Source organism: Eumetopias jubatus, unplaced genomic scaffold (genome assembly GCF_037043125.1).
Source record: "Eumetopias jubatus isolate StellerSeaLion01/CBP00866 unplaced genomic scaffold, mEumJub1_p1.0 scaffold_11, whole genome shotgun sequence".
NCBI lineage: Eukaryota > Metazoa > Chordata > Mammalia > Carnivora > Otariidae > Eumetopias > Eumetopias jubatus.
The window spans coordinates 66,655,791-66,677,728 of NW_028274817.1; the positions used below are offsets into that span (position 1 = coordinate 66,655,791).

The 21,938-nt window shown below is 37.4% G+C and overlaps 1 protein-coding gene and 1 pseudogene across 2 annotated transcripts in view; one reads left to right on the forward strand and one right to left on the reverse strand.

Annotated features, from left to right (window-relative positions):
- Nucleotides 1-12,514, forward strand: part of ABCB7 (ATP binding cassette subfamily B member 7) — a 161,851-nt gene extending 149,337 nt beyond the window's left edge. The window contains exons 16-17 of one of the 2 annotated variants that reach the window (XM_088028728.1): nt 2,161-2,224; nt 10,276-10,348. In XM_088028728.1, the coding sequence (XP_087884854.1) occupies nt 2,161-2,224; nt 10,276-10,280 (69 nt within the window). In that variant the 3' untranslated portion in view covers nt 10,281-10,348. Of the gene's footprint in view, nt 1-2,160; nt 2,225-10,275 lie in introns of both variants that reach the window. The other variant, XM_028101441.2, reaches the window with a different exon arrangement.
- Nucleotides 12,515-16,027: 3,513 nt separating this feature from the next.
- LOC114207434 (large ribosomal subunit protein uL3 pseudogene) lies at nt 16,028-20,992 on the reverse strand (annotated as a pseudogene).
- Between the last annotated feature and the right edge of the window lie 946 nt (nt 20,993-21,938).

Genomic DNA, 21,938 nt, shown 5'->3' on the forward strand with positions numbered 1-21,938 from the left:
GGACCGTTTTTCCATTTCTTTGTGTCTTCCTCAATTTCTTTCATGAGTATTCTATAATTTTCTGAGTACAGATTCTTTGCCTCTTTGGTTAGATTTATTTCTAGGTATCTTACGGTTTGGGGTGCAGTTGTAAACGGGATTGACTCCTTAATTTCTCTTTCATCTGTCTTGGTGTATAGAAATGCAACTGATTTCTGTGCATTGATTTTATATCCTGCCACTTTACTGAATATGCCAACAAATCAGGCAGTCTGGAAGAAATGGATGCATTCTAGAGACATATAAACTACCAAAACTGAACCAGGAAGAAATGGAAAACCTGAACAGACCCGTAACCAGCAAGGAAATTGAAGCAGTAATAAAAAATCTCCCAACAAACAAGAGTCCAAGGCCAGATGGCTTCCCATGGGAATTCTACCAAACATTTAAAGAAGAATTAATACCTATTCTTCTTAAGCTGTTTCAAAAAATCAAAATGTAAGGAAAGCTTTCAAACTCATTCTGTGAGGCCAGCATTACCCTGATCCCAAAACCAGGCAAAGACCCCAGTAAAAAGGAGAAAACAGACCAACGTCCCTGATGAGCATGGATGCAAAAATTCTCACCAAAATACCAGCCAATAGGATCCAACATTACATTAAAAGGATTATTCATCAGGATTAAGTGGGATTTATTTCTGGGCTGCAAGGGTTGTTCAACATCCACAAAGCGATCAGTGTGATACACTACATAAATAAAAGAGAAGAACCATATGATCCTCTCAATAGACGTAGAAAAAGTATTTGAGAAACTACAGCATCCTTTGATTAAAACTCTTCACAGTGGGGGTTCCTAGGTGGCTCAGTCGTTAAGCGTCTGCCTTCGGCTCAGGTCATGGTCCCAGGGCCCTGGGATCGAGCCCCGCATTGGGCTCCCTGCTTGGCGGGAGGCCTCCTTCTCCTTCTCCCACTCCCCCTGCTTGTGTTCCCTCTCTCACTGTGTCTCTCTGTGTCAAATAAATAAATAAATATATATATATATATATATAAATTCTCCACAGTGAAGGGATAGAGGGAACATACCTCAATATCATAAAAGCCATCTATGAAAAATCCACAGTGAATATGATTCTCAGTGGGGAAAAACAGAGCTTTTCCCATAAGGTCAGGAACACGGCAGGAATGTCCACTATCACCACTGCTGTCCAGCACAGTACTAGAAGTCCTGGTCTCAGCAATCAGACAACACAAACAAATAAAGACATCCGAATTGGCAAGGAAGTCAAACACTCACTCTTTGCAGATGACATGACACTTTATGTGGAAAACCCAAAAGACTCCACCCCAAAGTTGCTAGAATTCATACATGAATTCAATAAAGTGGCAGGAAAAGTCCCAATAGTTTATTATTGCTTTTGTTTTCCTTGCCTCTGGAGAAATACCAAGTATGAAGTTGCTGCAGCTGATGTCAGGTTACTGCCTGTTTTCTCCTCTACGAATTTGATGGTTTTCTGTCTCACATTTAGATCTTTCATCCATTTTGAATTTATTTTTGTGTATGATGTAAGAAAGTGGTCCAGTTTCATTCTCTTGCATGTTGCTGTCCAATTTTTCCAACACCATATCTTGAAGAGACTATCTGTCCCTTTGGACATTCTTTCCTGTGTTGTTGAACATGAGTTGACCATATATTTGTGGGTCCATTTCTGGGTTTTCTATTCTCTTCCATTGATCTATGTGTCTGTTTTTGTGCCAATACTATACTGTCCTGATTACTTCAAATAACTTCAAGTCCGGAATTGTGATGCCTCCAACTTTGTTTTTCTTTTTCAAAGTTGCTTTGGCATTTTGGGGTCTTTTGTTTTTCCATACAAATTTTAAGATTATTTGTTCTAGCTCTGTGAAAAATGCTGTTGGTATTTTGATAGGGATTGCATTAAATGTATAGATTGCTTTGGGTAGTATAGACATTTCAACAGTGTTTGTTCTTCCAGTCCATGAACGTAGAATGTTTTTCCCTTTTTTGGTGTCATCTTCAGTTTCTTTCATAGTGTTTTTTAAGTTTTCATAGTACAGATCTTTTACCTCTTTGTTTAGGTTTATTCCTAGGTGTCTTATGGTTTTTGATATAATTGTAAATGTGATTGATTTCTTGATTTTTCTTTCTGCTGTTTTATTATAGGTGTATAGAAATGCAACAGATTTCCGTATGTTGATTCTGTATCCTGCACCTGGACAGAATGCATGTATGAGTTCTAGCAATTTTTTGGTGGAGTCTTTTGGTTTTTTTATATGGAGTATCATGTCATCTGCAAATAGTGAAAGTTTGACTTCTTTGCTGATTTGGATGCCTTTTATTTCTTTTTGTTGTCTGATTGCTGAGGCTGGTACTTCCAGTACTATGTTAAATAAAAGAGGTGAGAGTGGACATCCTTGTCTTTTTCCTGATTATAAACGAAAAGCAGTCAGTTTTTCTCCACTGAGGATGATATTAGATGTGAGTCTTTCCTATATGGCCTTTATGATGTCAAGGTATGTTCCCTCTGTCCCTCTGTTGTTTACGGTTTTTAATCAAGAATGGATGCTGTGTGTTGTCAAGTGTTTTTTCTGCATCTATTGAGAGGATCATATGGTTCTTACCCTCTTTTTTATTACTGTGGTATATCACATTGAGTGATTTGCAAATATTGAACCATTCCTGTAGCGCAGGAATAAATCCCACTTGATCATGGTGAATGATTCTTTTCCTATACTGCTGTATTCGATTTGCTAGTATTTTATTGAGAATTTTTGCATCTATGTCCATCAGGGATATTGGCCTATAGTTCTCATTTTTAGTGGAGTCTTTGATTTTGGAATCAGAATAATGTGGGCCTCGTAGGATGAGTGGAAGTTTTCCTTCCATTTCTAATAAGAATAGGTATTAACTTTTCTTTAAAGATTTGCTAGCATTCCCCTGTGAAGCCATCTCGCCATGGTCTTGTTTGTTGGCAGATTTTTTATTACTGATTCAGTTTCTTCACTGGTTCAAGGTTTCTGTTTCTTTTTGTTTCAGTTTTGGTAGTTTATATGATTTTAGCAATTTATCCATTTCTTCCAGGTTACTCAATTTGTTGGCATATAATTTTTCATAATATTATCTTATATTTGTATTTTTGTATTATTGTTTGTAAGTTCTCCTCTATCTTTTGTGATTTTATTTATTTGGGTCCTTTCTCTTTTCTTTTTTATAAATCTAGCCAGGGGGTTACCAATTTCGTTAATTTTTTCAGAGAACCAGGTCCTGGTTTCATTGATCTGTCTGCTGTTTTTTTGATTCCTATATTATGTATTTCTGCTCTAATCTTACTATTTCATGTCTTCTGCTGGCATTAGCCTTCATTTGTTGTTCTTTTTTTTTATTTTTTTAATTTAAATTCAATTAGCCAATGTATTTAGTTTTTGATGTAATGTTCACTGATTCATTAGTTGCATATAACACCCAGTTTTCATCACTGTTGTTCTTTTTCTAGCTCTTTTATATGTAAGGTTAGGTTGCATATTGGATATCTTTCTACTTGAGGTAGGCCTGTATTGCTATATACTCCCTCTTATGACTGTTTTTGCTGCATCCCAGATGTTATGGACTGCCATGTTTTCATTTTCATTTGTTTTGTGTTTTTTCCTAATTTCTTTTATTTTCTGGTTGACCCATTCATTGTTTAGTAGCATGTTATTTACCTTCCAGTGTTTGTGGTTTTTCTCAAATTTTATCTTGTGGTTGATTTCAAGATCATAGCATTGTGGTCAGAAAGTATGCATGGTATGATTTCATTCTTTTTGTACTTGTTGAGGCTTGATTTGTGACCAGTATGTGATATGTTCTGGAGAATCCCATGTGTATTTGAAAAGAATGTGTATTCTGCTGCTTAAGGTGAAATGTTCTGAATCTATCTGTTAAGTCCATCTAGTCCAGTGTGTCTTCAAAGTCATTGTTTCCTTATTGATTTTTCTGCTTAGATGATCTGTCCCTTGATATAAGCATGCCCTACTGTTTTTGTATTATCAATGAGTTCCTTTATGTTTTTTATTAATTGTTTTATGTATTTGAATGCTTCCAAGGTGGGGGAGATCTTACTGGATAGACCCTTTTTTTTTATTATATAATGCCCTTCTTCATCTCTTGTTACAGTTTTTGGTTTAAAGTCTAATTTGTCTGTTATAAATATTACTACTCTGGCTTTTCTTGAAGTCCGTTTGCATGGTAAATATTTCTTCATCCCCTCACTTTGAATCTGCAGGTGCCTTTAGATCTAAAATGAGTCTGTTCTAGGCAGCATATAGATGGGTCTTATTTTTTTTTTTATCCAGTCTGACACCATATGTCTTTTGATTGGAGCATTTAGTCCATTTACATTCAGAGTAATTATTGTTAGATATGAATTTAGTGCCATTCTATTACTTGTTTTGTCATTGTTTCTTGAGATTTTCTGTGTTACTCTCTAGTCTTTGTCAGTTTTGGTCTTTCTTTCCCACTCAAAAATTTCCCTTTAATATTTCTTGCAGGGATGGTTTAGTGGTCATGAAATCCTTTAGTTTCTGTTTGTCTGGGGAACTCTATCTCTCTTTCTATTCTGAATGACAGCCTTGCTGTATAGAATATTCTTACCTGCATATTTTTCCCATTCAGCACATTGAATATATCATGCCTCTCTCTTCCGGCCTGCTAAATTTTTATGAACAGGTCTGCTGCTAATATAGTTTGTCTTCCCTCTTAAGTTAGGTACTCCTTTTGTCTTGCTACTTTTAGGATTTTTTTCTATATCTCTGCTTTTTTGTTAATTTAACTACAGTATGTCTTGATGTTGGCCTGCTTTTGTTGATTTTGATGGGAGTTCTCTGTGCCTCCTGGACTTGGAAGTCTGTTTCCTTCCCCAGATTATAATTTTTCAGCTCTAATGTCCTCGAATTAACCTTCTGTCCCCTTTTCTCTCTTCTTCAGGGACTCCTGTGATACAAATGTAATTATGTTTCATGGAGTCACTGAGTTCCTTTAGTCTACTTTCGTGTCCCTAGATTTTTCCCCCCTTTTTATCAGCTTCCTTATTTTCCATAATTGTATCTTGTATATCACTTACTCGTTTCTTTTCTTCTTCCTTTCATGTGGTCATTGCATCCAGTCAGTTTTGAATCTCAGTTATTGCATTTTTCATTTGGCATGATTGTTTTTAAGCTCTTGTATCTCTGTGGTAAAGCTCCCTGGTCTCTTCTATGCTTTTCTCAAGCCCAGCTAGTATCCTTAAGATTGTTGCTTTAATTTATGGGTCAGGCATGTTACTTACATGTATTTTGTTTAGATCCCTGGCCATGACCTTGTTCTTTCTTTTGTGATGAATTCCTCAGTCTTGGCTGAGGTATCTACTTTCTTCCCTGTGTTAGGAAAGCCTGTTATGTTTCCTGCTCTTGAGAGTAATGACTTTATGAAGAAGAGGTTGTATAATGTCCAGGGCCTGTCGCTTCAGGAAGTGTCTCTGCTGTCTGCTGTGTGCAGTCTGTGCTGTGTTATGGCTGCTCTATCCCTCAGATCAGTACTCTGCAGAGTTTCTCCTTGCCTGCAGTGAGTAGTGTCTGGACCTTGGCCAGAGTGTGGCGAGTTTTAACTAGTTGTGCTCTTGTCTGCTTGTTTAAAAAGACCTGGTGCCATTTCCACTAGAGCTGAAGATTTGCAGAAGTCTGTGGTCAGTAGATATGGTGCCTGTGGGGGTTTGTGCTGGTTTTCTGGGGGAGGAGCCCGCTGTGCTGGTTCTCAGGCACGCTTGCCTGAGAGAAGCAATACCAGTAGAGAGCAGAAGGGCAGGGTTGGTGTAAGCAATTAAGCAGCCTGTGTTGTCACTCTTCCATTTACTGAAGGTATTAGTTTATGCTGAAGGCCAGTGGAGGGAAGTGGCACCAGCCAGTTCCTGTGTCCCCTGAGAGGGCAGTTCATCAGGGAAGCACTCCCAGAGGAGCAAATAAAGTCCCTTCATGCACACTAAGTGTGTTTTAGATTATTGTTTTTTCACTGTCTGTGTCTGGATTTCTTGCCTGCCTGTTTTGCAGTGCATTGTGAACTTTGGGCTCTTCCCCAGCCAAGCTGGCTGAGTTTCAAAATTCTAATCTTTAGGGACCTGATATGCTGGGGACCTGTGCTGGTCTGGGGGTGCTGCAGGTTTGACCCAGAAGGGCAGTCTCACCAGACCTCAGGAGTGTGGAATTTGGAGCAGAGCTCACTAAGCAGCCAGTGTCTAGTTTCGCTGTCCTCAGCAGATGTATTTGCACCTATTCTTAGGGGTGGGGGATGGAAATGTTGCCCACTGGCTCCTTTGTCCCCAGAGGGGCAATGACACCTTTCTCAGATGTGCTCCAGTGTGTCTCAGGAGATCCTCAGATCATGCCATCTGACCCCAGTTTACCTTCCTGCCTTCTCTACAGGATAACTGCAGCACCCTCAGGGTTCTATATCAGCCATGCCAGGAACTTCAGTCTTTGAGCCCTGCTAGTTGAAGAAAACTCATGAAAATCATCCTGTCAGTTTCTCAGTTAATGGGTTTGGGAAGTGTTTTCATTGTGTGATCCCCTCTGTGCTTCTCTCTCTCTCTCTTTCTCTCTCTCGCCTCCCTCTGCAACCTGGGTGCCTTCCCCTCTGCAGCACCCATGATCCATTTCTTCCCCAAACCAGGTCTCTGTATCTCCTATCTACCACGATGTGGCCTCCTCTCTCCCTCTAGTTGTGCAGTTTGTTCTGTCAGTCCTCAGATCAATTTCTTGGGTATTCAGAATGAGTTGATATTTATCTAGCTGTGTTTGAGGGATGCAGCAAGCCTACAGTCCTCATACTCTACCATCTTAGCTACTTTATTATTTTTACTTTTGAACCATGGTAATTTTTTATATATTTAAAATTTTGAAAGTCAGCAAGGATGGGGAAAAGCAAAAAGTGATTACAAACAGAAAGAAGTGAAACTAACTGCATAACAAATTGATAACAAAACATGCAGAAGAAAATCCAAGTAACTGTTGAACACATTACTCTGGTTATTTACCCTTAGTGGAATATAAGGACAAAAATAAATCAAAATTTGAACCTAATTTTGTTGTTAGTAGTAGTATGGAAGTAGCCTATTTGAAATTGTTTTCTATATATTTTAAAAGTGAGCATATGAGTAAATATATCCATGTTGTAAAACAGTGGTCAAGATAAAAATAATGGAATGCAAGAAGAAGAGGAGCAACCTTGTGATGTTATATTGGAACAGAATTATCAGTATGAATTCAAGATGATAAAGTTCCTAACTTTTCAGTGAAAAGGCCTAGAAGCGGTGAAATTCCAGTAGTAATAAGTATAACTAGCACATAGATCTTGAGCACTAAATACTCTTCCTCACTAAAAGGAACCAAAATTCTTTGAATAAATGACTGATTCAGTATCTGGAGTGAGAAAACTAATGAATACCTATCACAAAGACACAAGAACCATTTTTTTGTGGGCTCCCACTGGCCCAATGTGGGATAAATCGAACACTAAAAAAAAAAAAAAATGATACTCATGAATTACGATATGTTCAATAAAAAACTAACCTATAGGGGCGCCTGGGTGACTCAGTCATTGTCTGCCTTTGGCTCAGGTCATGATCCCAGGGTCCTGGGATCGAGCCCCACATGAGGCTCCCTGCTCCATGGGAAGCCTGCTTCTCCCTCTCCCACTCCCCCTGCTTGTGTTCCCTCTCTCGCTGTGTCTCTCTCTGTCAAATAAATAAATAAAATCTTTAAAAAAAAAAACAACCTATAATTTCACAACAATACAAAAGTATGGGGAAAGGGAAAGCTCTTCTTTAAGAAGAATGCCAACTAACACTTGTAGAAGGAATGATGAATTTAGAAAAAAGTCATATTTTGCAACTACCATTGTAATAATGACTGCAGGTAAGGATCATCGCTGGTTGCTAAAACCAAATGGTGAAAAAATTATTGGGGAATGGAATATTTACACAGTTTGAAAATGTAACCCATAGATTACTTATTAATTTCAAAGAGAAAAATTACCTTTAAAGTAGAGAAATGTAATTCCCTTAACCAAATGATCAAACTTAATATTATTAATTGTGGAGTAAATTGACATTGTGTACCTCCTGATCTGATGCAGTAGGGCACATCATCACCTATATTGTATTTCTACCAAAAATGTTTAGCCTGAATCTAATAATCAGGAACAACTAAACAAAAACAACTTAAATGGCGTTCTTTAAAAAATGCACCTGGATATTTTAGAAATGTCAGTGTAACACATACCTAACACAGACTCGAAAACTTATAAATTCAATGTATTGATCCCGATTGGATTCTGGGTGGAAGAATATGTATATAAAGGATCTATTATTGGGACAGTAGGTGAAATCTGACTATGGATTATATGTTAGATAAATTTCTTGGGTGTGATAATATTTGTATTCTAGTCAGTATGAAAATATTCTTGTTTTTAGGAGATACATGCTAATGAATAATGTAGAAGTGAAATGTAACGATGTCTATAACTCATTCTCAAATGAATTAGCAAAAAAATAGTATAAATTTAGAGAGAGGATGAAGTGAGAAAAGCAAATGTGGTAGTTGCCAAACTGGGAAAAACAGTTTCCAGATTGAAAGGGCCCACCAAGTACCCAGCACAGTGAATGGAAAGAAAAACACACACCAGAACACATTATCATAAAATTTCAGAGTTGAGGATAAATAAAACAACCTTAAAAGTTGTGAGAGGAATGTCTCAAAGGGGAGGTAGTCATGGGGGATTGAACTAATAGATTACCTAATATAATTGATTATGAGAAAAATAGTATTCAGATGGGCTTTATAATTCTGGAAGAAAGCTTAGAGAGAATTACCAATAGTGACATAGAAAACTTAGAAAATGAAAAAACAAGGCAATTACTAAGAAAGAAAAATTTTACGAGAAAAAATGTATAAAATTCTAGTATCTACTTGACTCAACCAGTAATACTTTACATGGTCATAATAAGGTAAACACTGAATATTAACTGAAAGAACACTTGTGCTATAACCAATGTTACTAGAAGAGTGTAAAAATGAAACAATGGTAATGTGGGATAGTATAGGAGTGCTGAATTTCATAATACATGTATATATGCATATATGTATGTGTAAATACCAAAGAAATAGCTATGAATTTGGGGATAGGAAGGTGATAGGCATGAAGGAGGAGACAAAAGACCTTTTTGTTATAAGCTTTTTAATCTTACTTAACTTTTTAGGATATATACATTTGTACTTTAATACAAATAAAAATAATTTAAAATATATTTTATACATTTTTACTACAGGGTAATTATTTGATTTATTTCATTGGTATTTCCACAAAAATAATTCCATTTTTTCTAGTAGCTTTTGATGAAGGTTTCACTGAGGATTTTGTTTGTTTTTGACAGTGGTAAATAGAAAAATATAAAACACGTAACCCATGGGGAGTTTCGTGCCAATGAAGTGGTCTACACATACCAAGGTTGAGAACTATGTTCTTCACAATCCGGAGGAACTTAAATAGCTGAGCAAAATAGTTCTTTTTTAAACTGCCTAGCTAGCAATGAAAGAGGAGTCTTAAATTAACCACTCAGATGTGGGAACAAATTTTAGTTGTTTTGCTTACGGGTATATTTGTAAAGTTCCTATAACTGGGAGTACAAGTAAAAGTGACAAAACTCCTTTTGTCTCCCACCATGTTTAACAGTAGCTGTCAGGAGACAAATTAATTGTAGATAAGAGTTTGGAATCTATACCAAATCTGCAATGTTAAGTTTAATATCCATTGTTAACAAAAATAGCTACTGGAAGAAGTAAGCTTTTCATGGAGAAATCTTTTATTTTCGTATACATAACAATTTCAGGGTATTATTTTTATGTCCCTGTAATAAATAACAGTGCTTTTGATTAAGTATTTACCAATTACAGTTACCTTTAAAAAATTTTCACCTTCCTTTTCTGCCGTTCAGAATTAAAAATTAAACATTAAAATTTTATTTCTTTTAAGTGAAATGGCTTACAGTATATGGAATTTCATAGCTTTTTGTTTGTTCACTGGACTAATAGCTTAACAGTGAAGAAAGCATTTCTACCTCAATTTTTCCTACTTATACTATGGATGAGGAATTGGGAGAGGTATTTCAATGAATGTAAATCCTTCAAAATCCTTAGTTAGAAATTATTATGTATTTTCAGTTATTCTAGTATTATGACCTTTTTCTATGTTTCTCTTGCTTTTGCTTTTTAGGGTAAGATAGCTGAACGTGGTACCCACCATGGTTTGCTCGCAAACCCTGGCAGTATCTATTCAGAAATGTGGCATACACAGAGTAGCCGTGTGGAGAACCATAATAACCCCACATGGGATGCAAAGAAAGAAAATGTGTCCAAAGAGGAGGAAAGGAAGAAACTACAAGAAGAAATTGTCAACAGCGTGAAAGGCTGTGGAAACTGTTCCTGCTAAGTTGCACGAGACATTTTTTTTTGACACATTTGCACTGAAGCAGAATTGTTTTATTAAAAAAGAAATCATACATTCCCATTTTCTATAATCCTTTTTTTAGGTAAGATTTATTTGAAAAGGAATTTGAGTTTTACATCTTTCACAATATTTAATGTGATGTCTATATTTAGCCACAAATTATTTTCTTGTTACTGCCTTATTTGTGCCCAAAGCATCGTTTTTGTTACTATTTCACTTTGCCCCATTTCCATTTTGGGGGCCTGATAGCCATTTGATATCTATAACCAGCTGAATTACGTTGGATTCCAAATTTTAATAGTTTTTTAAATCTCCTTTATGCTGACAGTTTAGATGGAAAGTATCCATTTCTTTTTTTTTTTTTTAAAGAGGACAGTGTAGGTTCATTGTTTCTCCTCCCTCCCCACTGACATACTTCAATGATAGATACCTATACTTTCATTTTTTAAAGTCTTTGCCACTGTATATCTTTTGGAGGAAAAACCTTAATTCTCATGTATGTATGTAGAATGTTCTTCATCATTAACCAGCATCTCTAGTGATGGGAATTTTATTTTTTCATCAAAATGAGTTATTGCTCTTGTTTGGGACCGAAATTTATGCCTTTCTCTTTAAACACTTAAAACCCTGATGTAATTTGACAGTTGTCATACTGGGAATGATCTAAAAAGCTTAGGAAGTTAATTGCCCTTCTATTTCCATCTTAACTCTAGTGCTTTTGGTGTCTGAAGTTATATAAAGAAACAACTAAATGGAATGTATGCATGCACATATATGTGTGTGTGCACATGCTCAAACTTGCATATAAAGCAGCAACCACTTAAAAATTATTAATGACCTTGAGGTAAATAGGAGAAGATTATGTATATGTACTCTAGATGATTGGGACTTTAATCAGTGACACATCAGAATTTATTACAAGGTCGTCCCTTTTTCAGTAATTTAATGAGTTCCTTTAAATGTGTCATAACAAGGAAGAGCCCAAACAAAATGATCAAGTTTTACCTGTTAATAAAATGTTGGTATATGTTCACTTAGAAGCTCCTCTCTTTTCCAATTTGGACAGCTGCTTTTCTTTTTGAAGAAGCTGTTTTCTTTTCATACGATTAGAGGTGGTCTCTAGGCCACTGGATCATGTGGTCATTAACCAGTATTTTCAGCTAATAAAAACTTGAATAACCTAAAAAACACAGTTATTGTAAGGGCCATTAAGTAAGTCTTAAATATTTTCATCATATTAAGATGGTCCTATACAGTGAAATAATAGACAAAAGATTAACTGAGAAGAAAATGTCAAAAAGCATTTATTATAACAATAATTTTACATTACAGTATTACATATTCACATAAAAAAGTATAAAGTATAAATTTTTAAATGTTGAAACTTTTTTAATGGATTGGGATGAATAAGCTACGGTTTTAGAATATGGGCTCTGAAAATGGAGCAAGATGATAGGGTTTTATTTCTTATATCCCTGTATTTTAAAAATTGCATATTTCCTTCCTAAGCAAATCCCAGTTTACAATAATTAAATTGAAACAAGAGTAATTTGAGATCAGAAAAACTGATGCCTTCCTGAAGGTTTTTAACATAGAAATATCTTGGTGGACAGATAGGTTCATTTGGAAATTTTTTCGACAGTTCAAGTCTGAGGGTCAGCTGTGAGAATCAGAGACCTACGCATTTGGACAAATTCAAAGTATGCATTTATTTTTCCTTTACAGGGATGTGCACCTTTTACATACCTTTAAGATAAATATTTTGCCTTTTCCCTTAGATGTTGACAAAGATCAGTTTGTACAAATGGCTAGTTTAAAAAGTTTTAAAGGGCACCTCCGTGGCTCAGTCTGTTAAGCGTTCAACTCTTGATTTCAGGTCTTGATCTCAGGGTCGTGAAATCAAGCCCTGCATTGGGCTCTGAGCTGGGCATGAAACCTGCTTAAGATACTCTCTCTCCCTCTGCCCCCCCCCAAAATAAATAAATAATAAATTAATTTTGCTTAAGGGTAAGATATTTAAAGATTATATGAATTCTTGTTTCCGGATCACTTTGTCTGTGTTGTCGTCTTGCTGTCATCCTTCCTAACTACTGGGTGTGTCGGTGAGTAGCATCTTTTGCCAGCGTATATTCATAATTCATATATACCTTCTATCTTTATCATAGGATATTCTGTTGTAGATTAGTAGTTGAAAGCTTTTAAATATATTTGCATTGGCAGCTTTCTTAAATTATAGGAAGTCCCTTTCCCCCCTGCTTTGAGTATATAGATTTTGAATGTAAACTATAGTAAATGACAATATTAAGTCAAATAAGCTGGTTAAAACTGATTGGTTAAGACAAAATGACTCGAAAGGGAGGCTCTTTACCAGTTTTATTGTTAGAGCAATTTGTGCAGATAATCACTACTAAATAAACAATATGTCTTCGTGACTAGAAATGGGTGGCCCATTGAAGCAACTCTTTTCTGTAATGCATAGGGAGAACTGATATTTTGTCATTCACACATTCAGAGTAAGTATGGTTAATTAATAGACACTCTGGGGGTATGGCCTTAGAGCCTTATGCAGAAGGTGAAAACTTGGAATTCTCTCAGAGAGAAAGTAATTGTTTGCAGAGTTCATAATGTGGGTAAAATGGTAGTAAATTATAGTGCTTTCACTTAGCATTAAGCTGTCATATTCTTGATGACCAACCAGTGAAAGGCAACTTTCCGTTGCCCCAAGTTTTTCAGTTCTAATGGTTAGGAAGGAAACCTTTGGGGTGGAGAAATTTCTTGACTACACAGCTACAGAACAATGTTTTTCACTGATTACTTTCTATTCCATTTCTACTTCATAAAATTGTAGGATTTTTAGAGTTGGAAGGAATATAGAGGCCTTTAATTTCCTCTTTCGGAAACTGAATTTCAGGAGGAATCACTGGTCTTGCTAGAGACCAAGTTGGAATGAAAACCCTGGTTCTTGACACCTACTCCATTTCTCTTTTGGCTGGACATTTCTACTCAGAAGCTAAGTTTAAAAATATATTGAAGGCTGAGACTTCCAGAATGTTGAATTGAAGAGCTCAGTAGACCTTCTCTCCAGTAAAACAACTTAACTGTTTGAAATTATTTTTTTAACAATAATTTAAAATCTCTAGAAATTGTCCAAAGAGCATATATCAATTGGAAAAACATTGATTCAAGAAAACCTATTACTTATCAGTAAGAATAGGAAGATTCTGGCATTTGAATTACCTGCATATCCTCTACCATACCAGGTCTGTGTTACAGAAGCTCAACCTTGGGTACTGTATTTAGGCAGGTTTGGTGAAGATGTTGGGAGGAGGTAGGGCTCCTCCCCCAGCTCCCACTCCAGAGTTGTGGTTTCACCCTGGCAGGGGTAGCTGCCTGCATTTCTTACCCCCAACTCTGTGTTGCAGAAGTTTATTCCACACAGGCACAGCCAAGAGGACTGGTGATACCTTCCACCACCCAGCCTCCATTCTTTGAGTGAGGCACTATTATGTGTGCAGTCTGAGAATAGTGAGGCCCTGATTTTTTCCACCCCAGCTTACTCAAAGTTTGGATGTTTCACTCAAGGAGAGGAAAACTGAGAATACCAAGGACTGACACCATGCCCCAGTGCCCACTCAGAGTGGTGTTTTCACTCTGGGCCCTTTTAGCCCCCAGCTTCAGTTCAGTGGTGCACAGGTTCTTTCTAAGTGGGAAGGTATGCAGTGAGGACAAAGAATTCCACCACTCTGCCTGGGGGACTGACTTCATTTGAAAGAGCATGGAGAACTCTGTCCCTAAGGACATTGTCAAAAACAATGGAGATCTTGGTGGAGAGCAATTAGGAGGAGCTGGTGCAAGCAAAGCAGCAGAGCAGCCAGAATTTTAATAAAGAGAAACCAAGAGGGAACCAAAAAGAGCCCTCCTGGGAGCACAGTCAACTCAGGATTGAAAAGACTGTGTGCATGTGCTAGGCTGCACCTACTCAGGACAATTAGAGCAGAACATGGGGCAGACTTAAAAGCATTTCCCAGTACATGCAGACCCATCAACACAGAGCAAAAGCTTTGCTGGCTCAAGGAACTTGACCAAACACTGAACAATAAATTGTTCTGATCTAGAGGTGACTGTTAGGAACACAGGCTTAAAAATAAAATCACACTCCTCCTTGGCAATCTGGCAGACTATGTATATGTCTAAAACTGCCCTCCCAGAAAAGAGAAGGAAACTCCCATTTACTAGTCCTGGCTGAACATGGGTCAAAAGAAAACTCCCTGACATAGCAGCCTCCAAGCACATACACATCCAATGGTAAAGGGTAAAAATCTTGCCAATAAGTGCATTATGCCCACCCAGAGATAACCCTTAGGTGGCTAGACTAAAAGAGATAACATCAGGCTGCACACTGCAGGGGAAATAACCAAGCAAATACTAATCCCTTATAGGAGGATCATTATCCAGAGTTGCTATAAGATACTATAATAAAATGTCCACTTTATAACAAAAGATTATAAGAAATGCAATGAAACAGGAAAGTGTCATGTATACACAGGAAAAACAGGCAGTAAATACTTCTTTAAGGGGCCCAGATGGTAGCTATAGCATATAAAGATTTATAAATAAAGAAATAGAAATTAAAGAACCAAATGGAAATTCTGGAGTTGAGAAGTATTTACTAGAGGAACTCAATAGTATATTTGAGCTGGCCAAAGAAAGAATCCACAAACTTGAAGATAGATCAATAGAGATTATGCAATCCGAAGAACAGAGATAAAAATGAAAAATTCTTGAAGAGAAATGTGGGACATCATTAAAAATACCAACATACCTCAAAATGTAAGTAGCAGAGGAGAGGAAAGGAGCAGAAAAAAAATATTCAAAGAGATGAATGGAAACATCTAAATTATCGAAAAATACTAAACATCAAAACTCAACAAACACCAATTAGGAAAAACACAGATGTTCAAAGCTAAAGATAAGGCAAAAATTGTAAAAGCAGTAAGAGATAAATGACATAAGGGAAAACACAGGGAAACCCCAATATGATTAACAGGTGAGGTTTCTCATAAACAGTGAAAGCCAGAAGACAGAGGGATTGCATATTCAAATTGCTGAAATTAAAAATCAAGGGATGCCTGGGTGGCTCAGTTGGTTAGGTGACTGCCTTTGGCTCAGGTCATGATCCCAGGGTGTTGGGATTGGGTTCCATATGGGGTTCCCTGCTCCCCCTGCTTGTGCTCTCTCTCTCTCTGACAAATAACCATTAAAAATTTTTTTGAAAATATTAATCAGTATTATATACAAAACTATCATTCAAAAATGAAGGTGAAATAAAGATGTTACCATATAAGTAAAAAGAAAAGGCATTGCTAGTAAATCTGTATTACAAGAAATACAAAGGAAATTATTCAGGCAAAAAGCAGGTGACACCAGACAGTAATTCACACACACAGCACCAATAAAGGCACTCATGTAGATACTTAGTAAAAGTATAATTGCATGTTTCTTCTTCCTTTTAGGAAAATTTTTTTCCACTGGAAAATAATGTTTATTGAGATCCCACCAGTTGCACAATCTGCTTCTGACATTAAGCAGCTTCTTCTTGCAGTTCACTTTTCATAAGTGGTCCCATGAATGCTTTCTTATCCTCCACAGTCTGGAATCAACCATGGCCAAACTTGGAGGTGGTGTCAATGAACTTAAGGTCAATCTTCAGGGCATGCTATTTGATCTGCACCAGCAACAACTTATGGAGAGTAAGCACTTGCTTCTTGGTTCTCATCACACAGCCTTCCTGCATGACAAAGTCATTGGTCACTTCATCATAGTGGACAAAGCCAACTCAGAGGGTTGATGCTCTTGTCAGATCATAATCAGAAGAAGCATTGTTCGTGATCAGTTTGCCATGCTTGATGAGATAGTCATGGCCAATCTTGTAGATCTTGTTGATCTCAATGCAGTGATGGTAGCCTTTCTGCCCAGCCCATGCCATGAAGGCCACTTGGGCAGGATGCCATGCCCCAGTACAGCCCACCTTGCACAGTCCCTGGTGGGTCTTGCAGGGTAGATTCTTGGTGTGCCAGTGGCTGGTGACCTCTTGTTACCTTTGCCCTTGGTGACACTAATGACATCTATCATCTCATCCTACCCAAACACTTGGTTCACAAGCACCTGCTGTTCCAGGCTCTCACAGGCCTAGTTCAGCTTCTCAGCCACTGTGCCTCTATTCACCTGGATCTCCATGAGGTGGGTTTTCTTCTTGCATAGAGGAAGCAGCAGCATCTGGGTGTGGGTGATGACACGGATGATTTGGCAGTACTTCTTCATGCTGTTGAACTCCTGTAGCTGCTGCTTGCCATCATCATCCTGCCACTTGCAGTATTTGGTTGAAGGCTTTCTTAGACTTATGCCAGTTCTTATAGAAGTGTCTTTTGCACTCATCATGGATGTGCTCAGCAGAGATGGTCTTAAAAGTACAGAGACCTTGAGCGGTTTCTTCATAGCCCATGATGCCCACAACCACCATGAATGGTGCCTCCACAATGGTCACATCCTCCACAATTTCCTTCTTTTTCACCTTGGGTCCAGTCTGTTGACCTCTCACACAATGTGAGTCATGCCAGCCTTGTAGTCGAGGAAAGTTGTGAGGTGGATAGGCTTGGAAGAGTCATCCTTGGGGAAGCTCTTCACCTTACATGGTGCCAGCCACTGTGTTTCTGGGGCAAGAAGCCCAGGGACCCATGCCTGGGAACAGAGAATTTCCTATGAGACGTTCTGTCACCGAATGCTGCCAGTAGAGCAAGAAAATTTTTAAAACTTCACTTAAGTTGACTTAGAAAACAACCACATGAAGCAATGTGTATTCTTTTGTTGGGAGTAGAAACAAAGCTGTCTTGGAGTAATGAAAGTAACTCTTGGAAATGAAACCAGATGATATCCAGAATCCACAAGAACAAATGAAGAGAGCCAGAAATGGTAAATGGTATATACAACGATTAATATAACAAACTCTATGAATATACACCTCCTTTCTCTTACATGTTTTGAAAGAGATAAGATCATACAAACTAATAGTTTTAATTATGTATTATTGAGTTTGAGATACACACACACATATATATAAATGTAACATATATAAATGTAATAGATATAACAATAGTACAAAAAAGTGTTATGGAAAGGGGCTATATAGGAGTAAAGGTCATATACTTCATTAGAACACATTTCAGTGGAAATACGAAGTAAATTCTGAGAAGATAGGATGTATATTGTAAGCCCTCGAAGAACCACTAAGAAAGAACTGTAAGAAATATACTTAAAATATTAAAGGGATCAAAATGTTACACTGGAACATATCCACTTAATACAAGAAGAAGGCAATAAAGTAGGAATAGAAAAAAATTAAAGTGGAAGATGTAACAATATTAAATATGAATTAAGTCAAAAGACAGAGATTGTCAGATTGAATTAAAAAAATCAAGATCCCCCAACTTGGTCCAACAGGTATCCTGTCTATAGAAGCACTTCATATTCGAAGATACAAATAGGTTGAAAATAAAGGATGGGAAGGGTGCCTGGGTGGCTCAGTAGGTTAGCGTCTAACTCTTGGTTTTGGCTCAGGCCATGATCTCATGGGTTGTGAGATTGAGCCCCATATCGGGCTCCATGTTCAGTGAGGAGTCTGCTTGAATATTCTCTCCCTCTGCCCCTCCCCCCACTCTCTTTCTCAAATAAATAAATCTTATTTAAAGGATGGGATATATATATCCCATCCTTTATATATATATCCCACTGCAAAAATGAACTGTAAAAGAGTTGAAGTGCCTATACTAACATCAGACAAAATAAACTTTAAAACAAATGCTACTAGAGATAAAAATGGATATTTCATAATGATTAGAAATTCTATCAGGAAGATATGACAATTTTAAACATATGCACCTAAGAACCTATCCAAATACATGAAACAAAACTGACAGAATTGAAGGGAGAAATAGACAATTCAACAATAATAGTGGAAAATTTCAAAGCCTCTTTCAATAATGGCTAGAACAACTAGGCAGAAGATCAAGGAACTAAAGACTTAAACAGAATACACATTCTGCCCAAGAGCACATAGAACATTTCTTCAGGATAGATCAAATGCTAGGCCAACAAACAAGTGTCAATAAATTTTAAAAGATTGAAATCATACAAAACATGTTCTATGGCCACAATAAAAATACTAGAAATAAGTAATAGAGGAGGAAAACATGGGGACCTCAGAAGGAAATTAACTCACATTAAATATGGGTCAAAGAAGAAATCACAAGGGGAAACTAGAAAATATTTGGAGGTGAATGAAATGGAAAAGCAGAAATGTATGGGATGCAGCTAAAACTGTCATTCAAGGGAATTTTATAGCTGTAAATGCCTATATTTCAAGAGAAGGAATATCTCAAATCAGTAACCTAAACTGCCTTAGGAAACTAGAAAAAGAAGAGCAAACTGAACCAAAAGCTAGCAGAAAGAAAATTTAGAGCATAAGTCAGTGAAATAGAGAATACAAAATCAGTAGAAAAAATTAACAAAGCCTCAAGTTTGTTCTTTGGAAAGATTAACAAAATTAAATTTTTTAAACTAAACCGACCAGTAACAAAATAGTGAACACTCAAATTATTAAAAAAAAAATGATATCATTGCCAATTTTACAGGCAAAAAATGTAAAAGACTATTAACAGGGAGGGGAGAAAAGATGGTGGCAGAATAGGGGACCTCATTTCAATTGGTCCCTTGAATTTAGCTACATAACTGTCAAATCATTCTGAACACCCATCAATTCAACCTGAGATGTAACAAAAGAATATCTGGAACTCCACAAGTAGAAAGCGACCACTTTTTGCAAGGTAGGACATGAGGAGAAATGGTTCTGAGGGGATATATCGGAAGATAAATGGTGGGGGGAGGAGCAAGTGCACCATGATAGGGTGACTGCTCTCCATGCCAGGACCCTACAAAGTGCAGAAGTGCAGGACCATCCTTCTTCCCCCCGGGAGTATAAGTGTGGGTACGCACCACAGGAGTCTGCAGAGTTTGGTACACACAAAAGTGAAGACCGTTTATCCCTGAGGGTTTACTGAAGAGAGGGGACTGCAATCTTCCCACTTTGGGCCTAGAGATCGGGCATGGCCATTTTTATTTTGATTCTCTAAAGAGGCGCAGAAAGCCTTCGGGGAACAGAAGCCACACAGAGCAACTAAAAACAGCTTACACTGAGCCCAGCCCCCTGGCAAGGGGCTGTGCAACTCTGCCCAGGCAAAGACACCTGAGAATCAGTGCAGCAGGCCTCTCCCCCAGAAGACCAACTAGAAAAACACATGAACAACAAGTTTACGGACCACACAGGACTGTAAAACTCCAGCGCTAGGGAAAAATAGTATATAGAATTCGAGGTTTTTTTTTTTTTTCTCATGATTCCTTTATCCTTCAGTTTAAATTTTTCCATTTCTTTTTTTCTTTTTTCCCTTTTCAACTACGTTCTTATTTTATCAACTCTTTGTTTTTAAGTCTTTTTTTAACTTTCATTTCTTACATTTACATTTTATAGATATATTCTTCACTTTTGGCTTCCTTTCACTGTACTCAATTTTCTTTTTGTATATATATGTATATGTATACATATGCATATATATACTAATATATATATATGTTTTGCTTTCTTTACAATTTTGGGATTTAGTGTCTTCTAACACACAGACCAAAATACATTTTTTTTTTTACAGTAACATACCTTGGAGGCATTTTGTATATTTGAAATTTAATTTGCATTTTTAGACAATGGAGTAACTCTTTTGCAGGCTGCACTAAAACAAACACACCATTGAAGAAAACAGACTATGAATGTCAGCATTCATTTGATGTTTCTGGGCCTGGGCTCTTTCTTTAACTTAGGTTCTGAGCATCCACAATCTCTTCTGTTTGCCCGTCTGCTTCTACCTCTATTTTGTTCTGAATCTCTTTTGCATCTTCACTAAGGCAAGTTCTTATGCTCTTCTAAGACCCTCTGGACTGCGGTGGGAACACCAGCTTTACTAACATTAGTGGCAGCAGCAGGAACAATGGCTGGTGTGGGAGGAGGAGCTGGAGGAGTTGGAGGAGATGGAGAAAAGGAAGGAACTGTGGAAGGGGTAATGGGAGCTGGGACACACTCCACTTTCATTTCTTCTGGGGCATTTTCCAGAATCTCCAATTCAAGAGTCAATGGCAACACCTCCTGTTTTACTATTTCCACAATGCTCTCTGTGGCTGGTATTGTTTCACTAACTCCATTCATTTCATTAATTAGATTAGTACTAGAAATCAGTGGACTATCAGGTGCTACACAACAAGATTTCTTGCATATATCATCATCAATTACATTTGTTGGTGATGGATCTGATGTCTGCGCAAGATACAGGGCTGGGTACAGGAATTGTGTCTTCTTTTGAGGAAGAGAGTTCACACCTGTCATCTACAGCAGTGGCGAATATTTGCTGGCTACTAAGCAGCAGAAGTGGGGGAAACAATTGTATTTCGAGCAAGTGGAGAAACTGGTAGGTGATGGAGGCAGAGGAAGCTCTGGCATGGATTCTACTGCAGTCATCTGTTTTGTCCACCCTGTGAGATTATATTCTCTCCCCCCCCACCTTTTTTTCCCTTTTCCTTTTTCTTTTCTGGTTTCTGACCTCTTCAGATTTGTCTGGTGGATATTTCATTTAGGCCGTGGTTGATATTTTTGATAGTGCTCACTTGTTCATCCATTCTTATCTGGGCAAAATGACTAGAAGGAGGAATTCACAACAAAAGAAAGAACCAAAGGTAATACTCCACCACAGATCTAATCAATATGAATATAAGTAAAATGTCAGAACTGGAATTCAAGTTAACAATTATCAAGTTACTAGCTGGGCTTGAAAGAAGCATAAAAAACACTAGAGAATCTCTTAGTTTAGAAATGAGATCTAATTAGGCCAAAATTAAAAATGCACTAACTGAAATGCAGTCTAAATTGGATGCTCTAACAGCTAGGGTAAATGAGACAGACGAGTCAGTGACATAGGAGACAAGTTGAAGGAAAGTAAGGAAGCTGAAGAAAGGGAGAAAAATAACTAGTGGACCATGAGGGGAGGCTTCAAGAAATCAGTGATGCCATAAAACTAAACAATATCAGAATTGTTGGGATGCCCAAAGGAGAAGAAAGAGACAGAGGGCCAGAAGGCATATTTAAGCAAACCATAGCTGAGAACTTCCATAATCTGGGGAAGGAAACAGGCGTTCATGTCCAAGAGACAGAGCGGACCCCTCCCAAAATCAATAAAAAATAGATCAACACTCAAACATATAATAGTGAAACTTGCAAATTTCAGAGATAAAGAGAAAATCCTGAAAGCAGCTAGTGACAAGAGGTTCCTAACCTA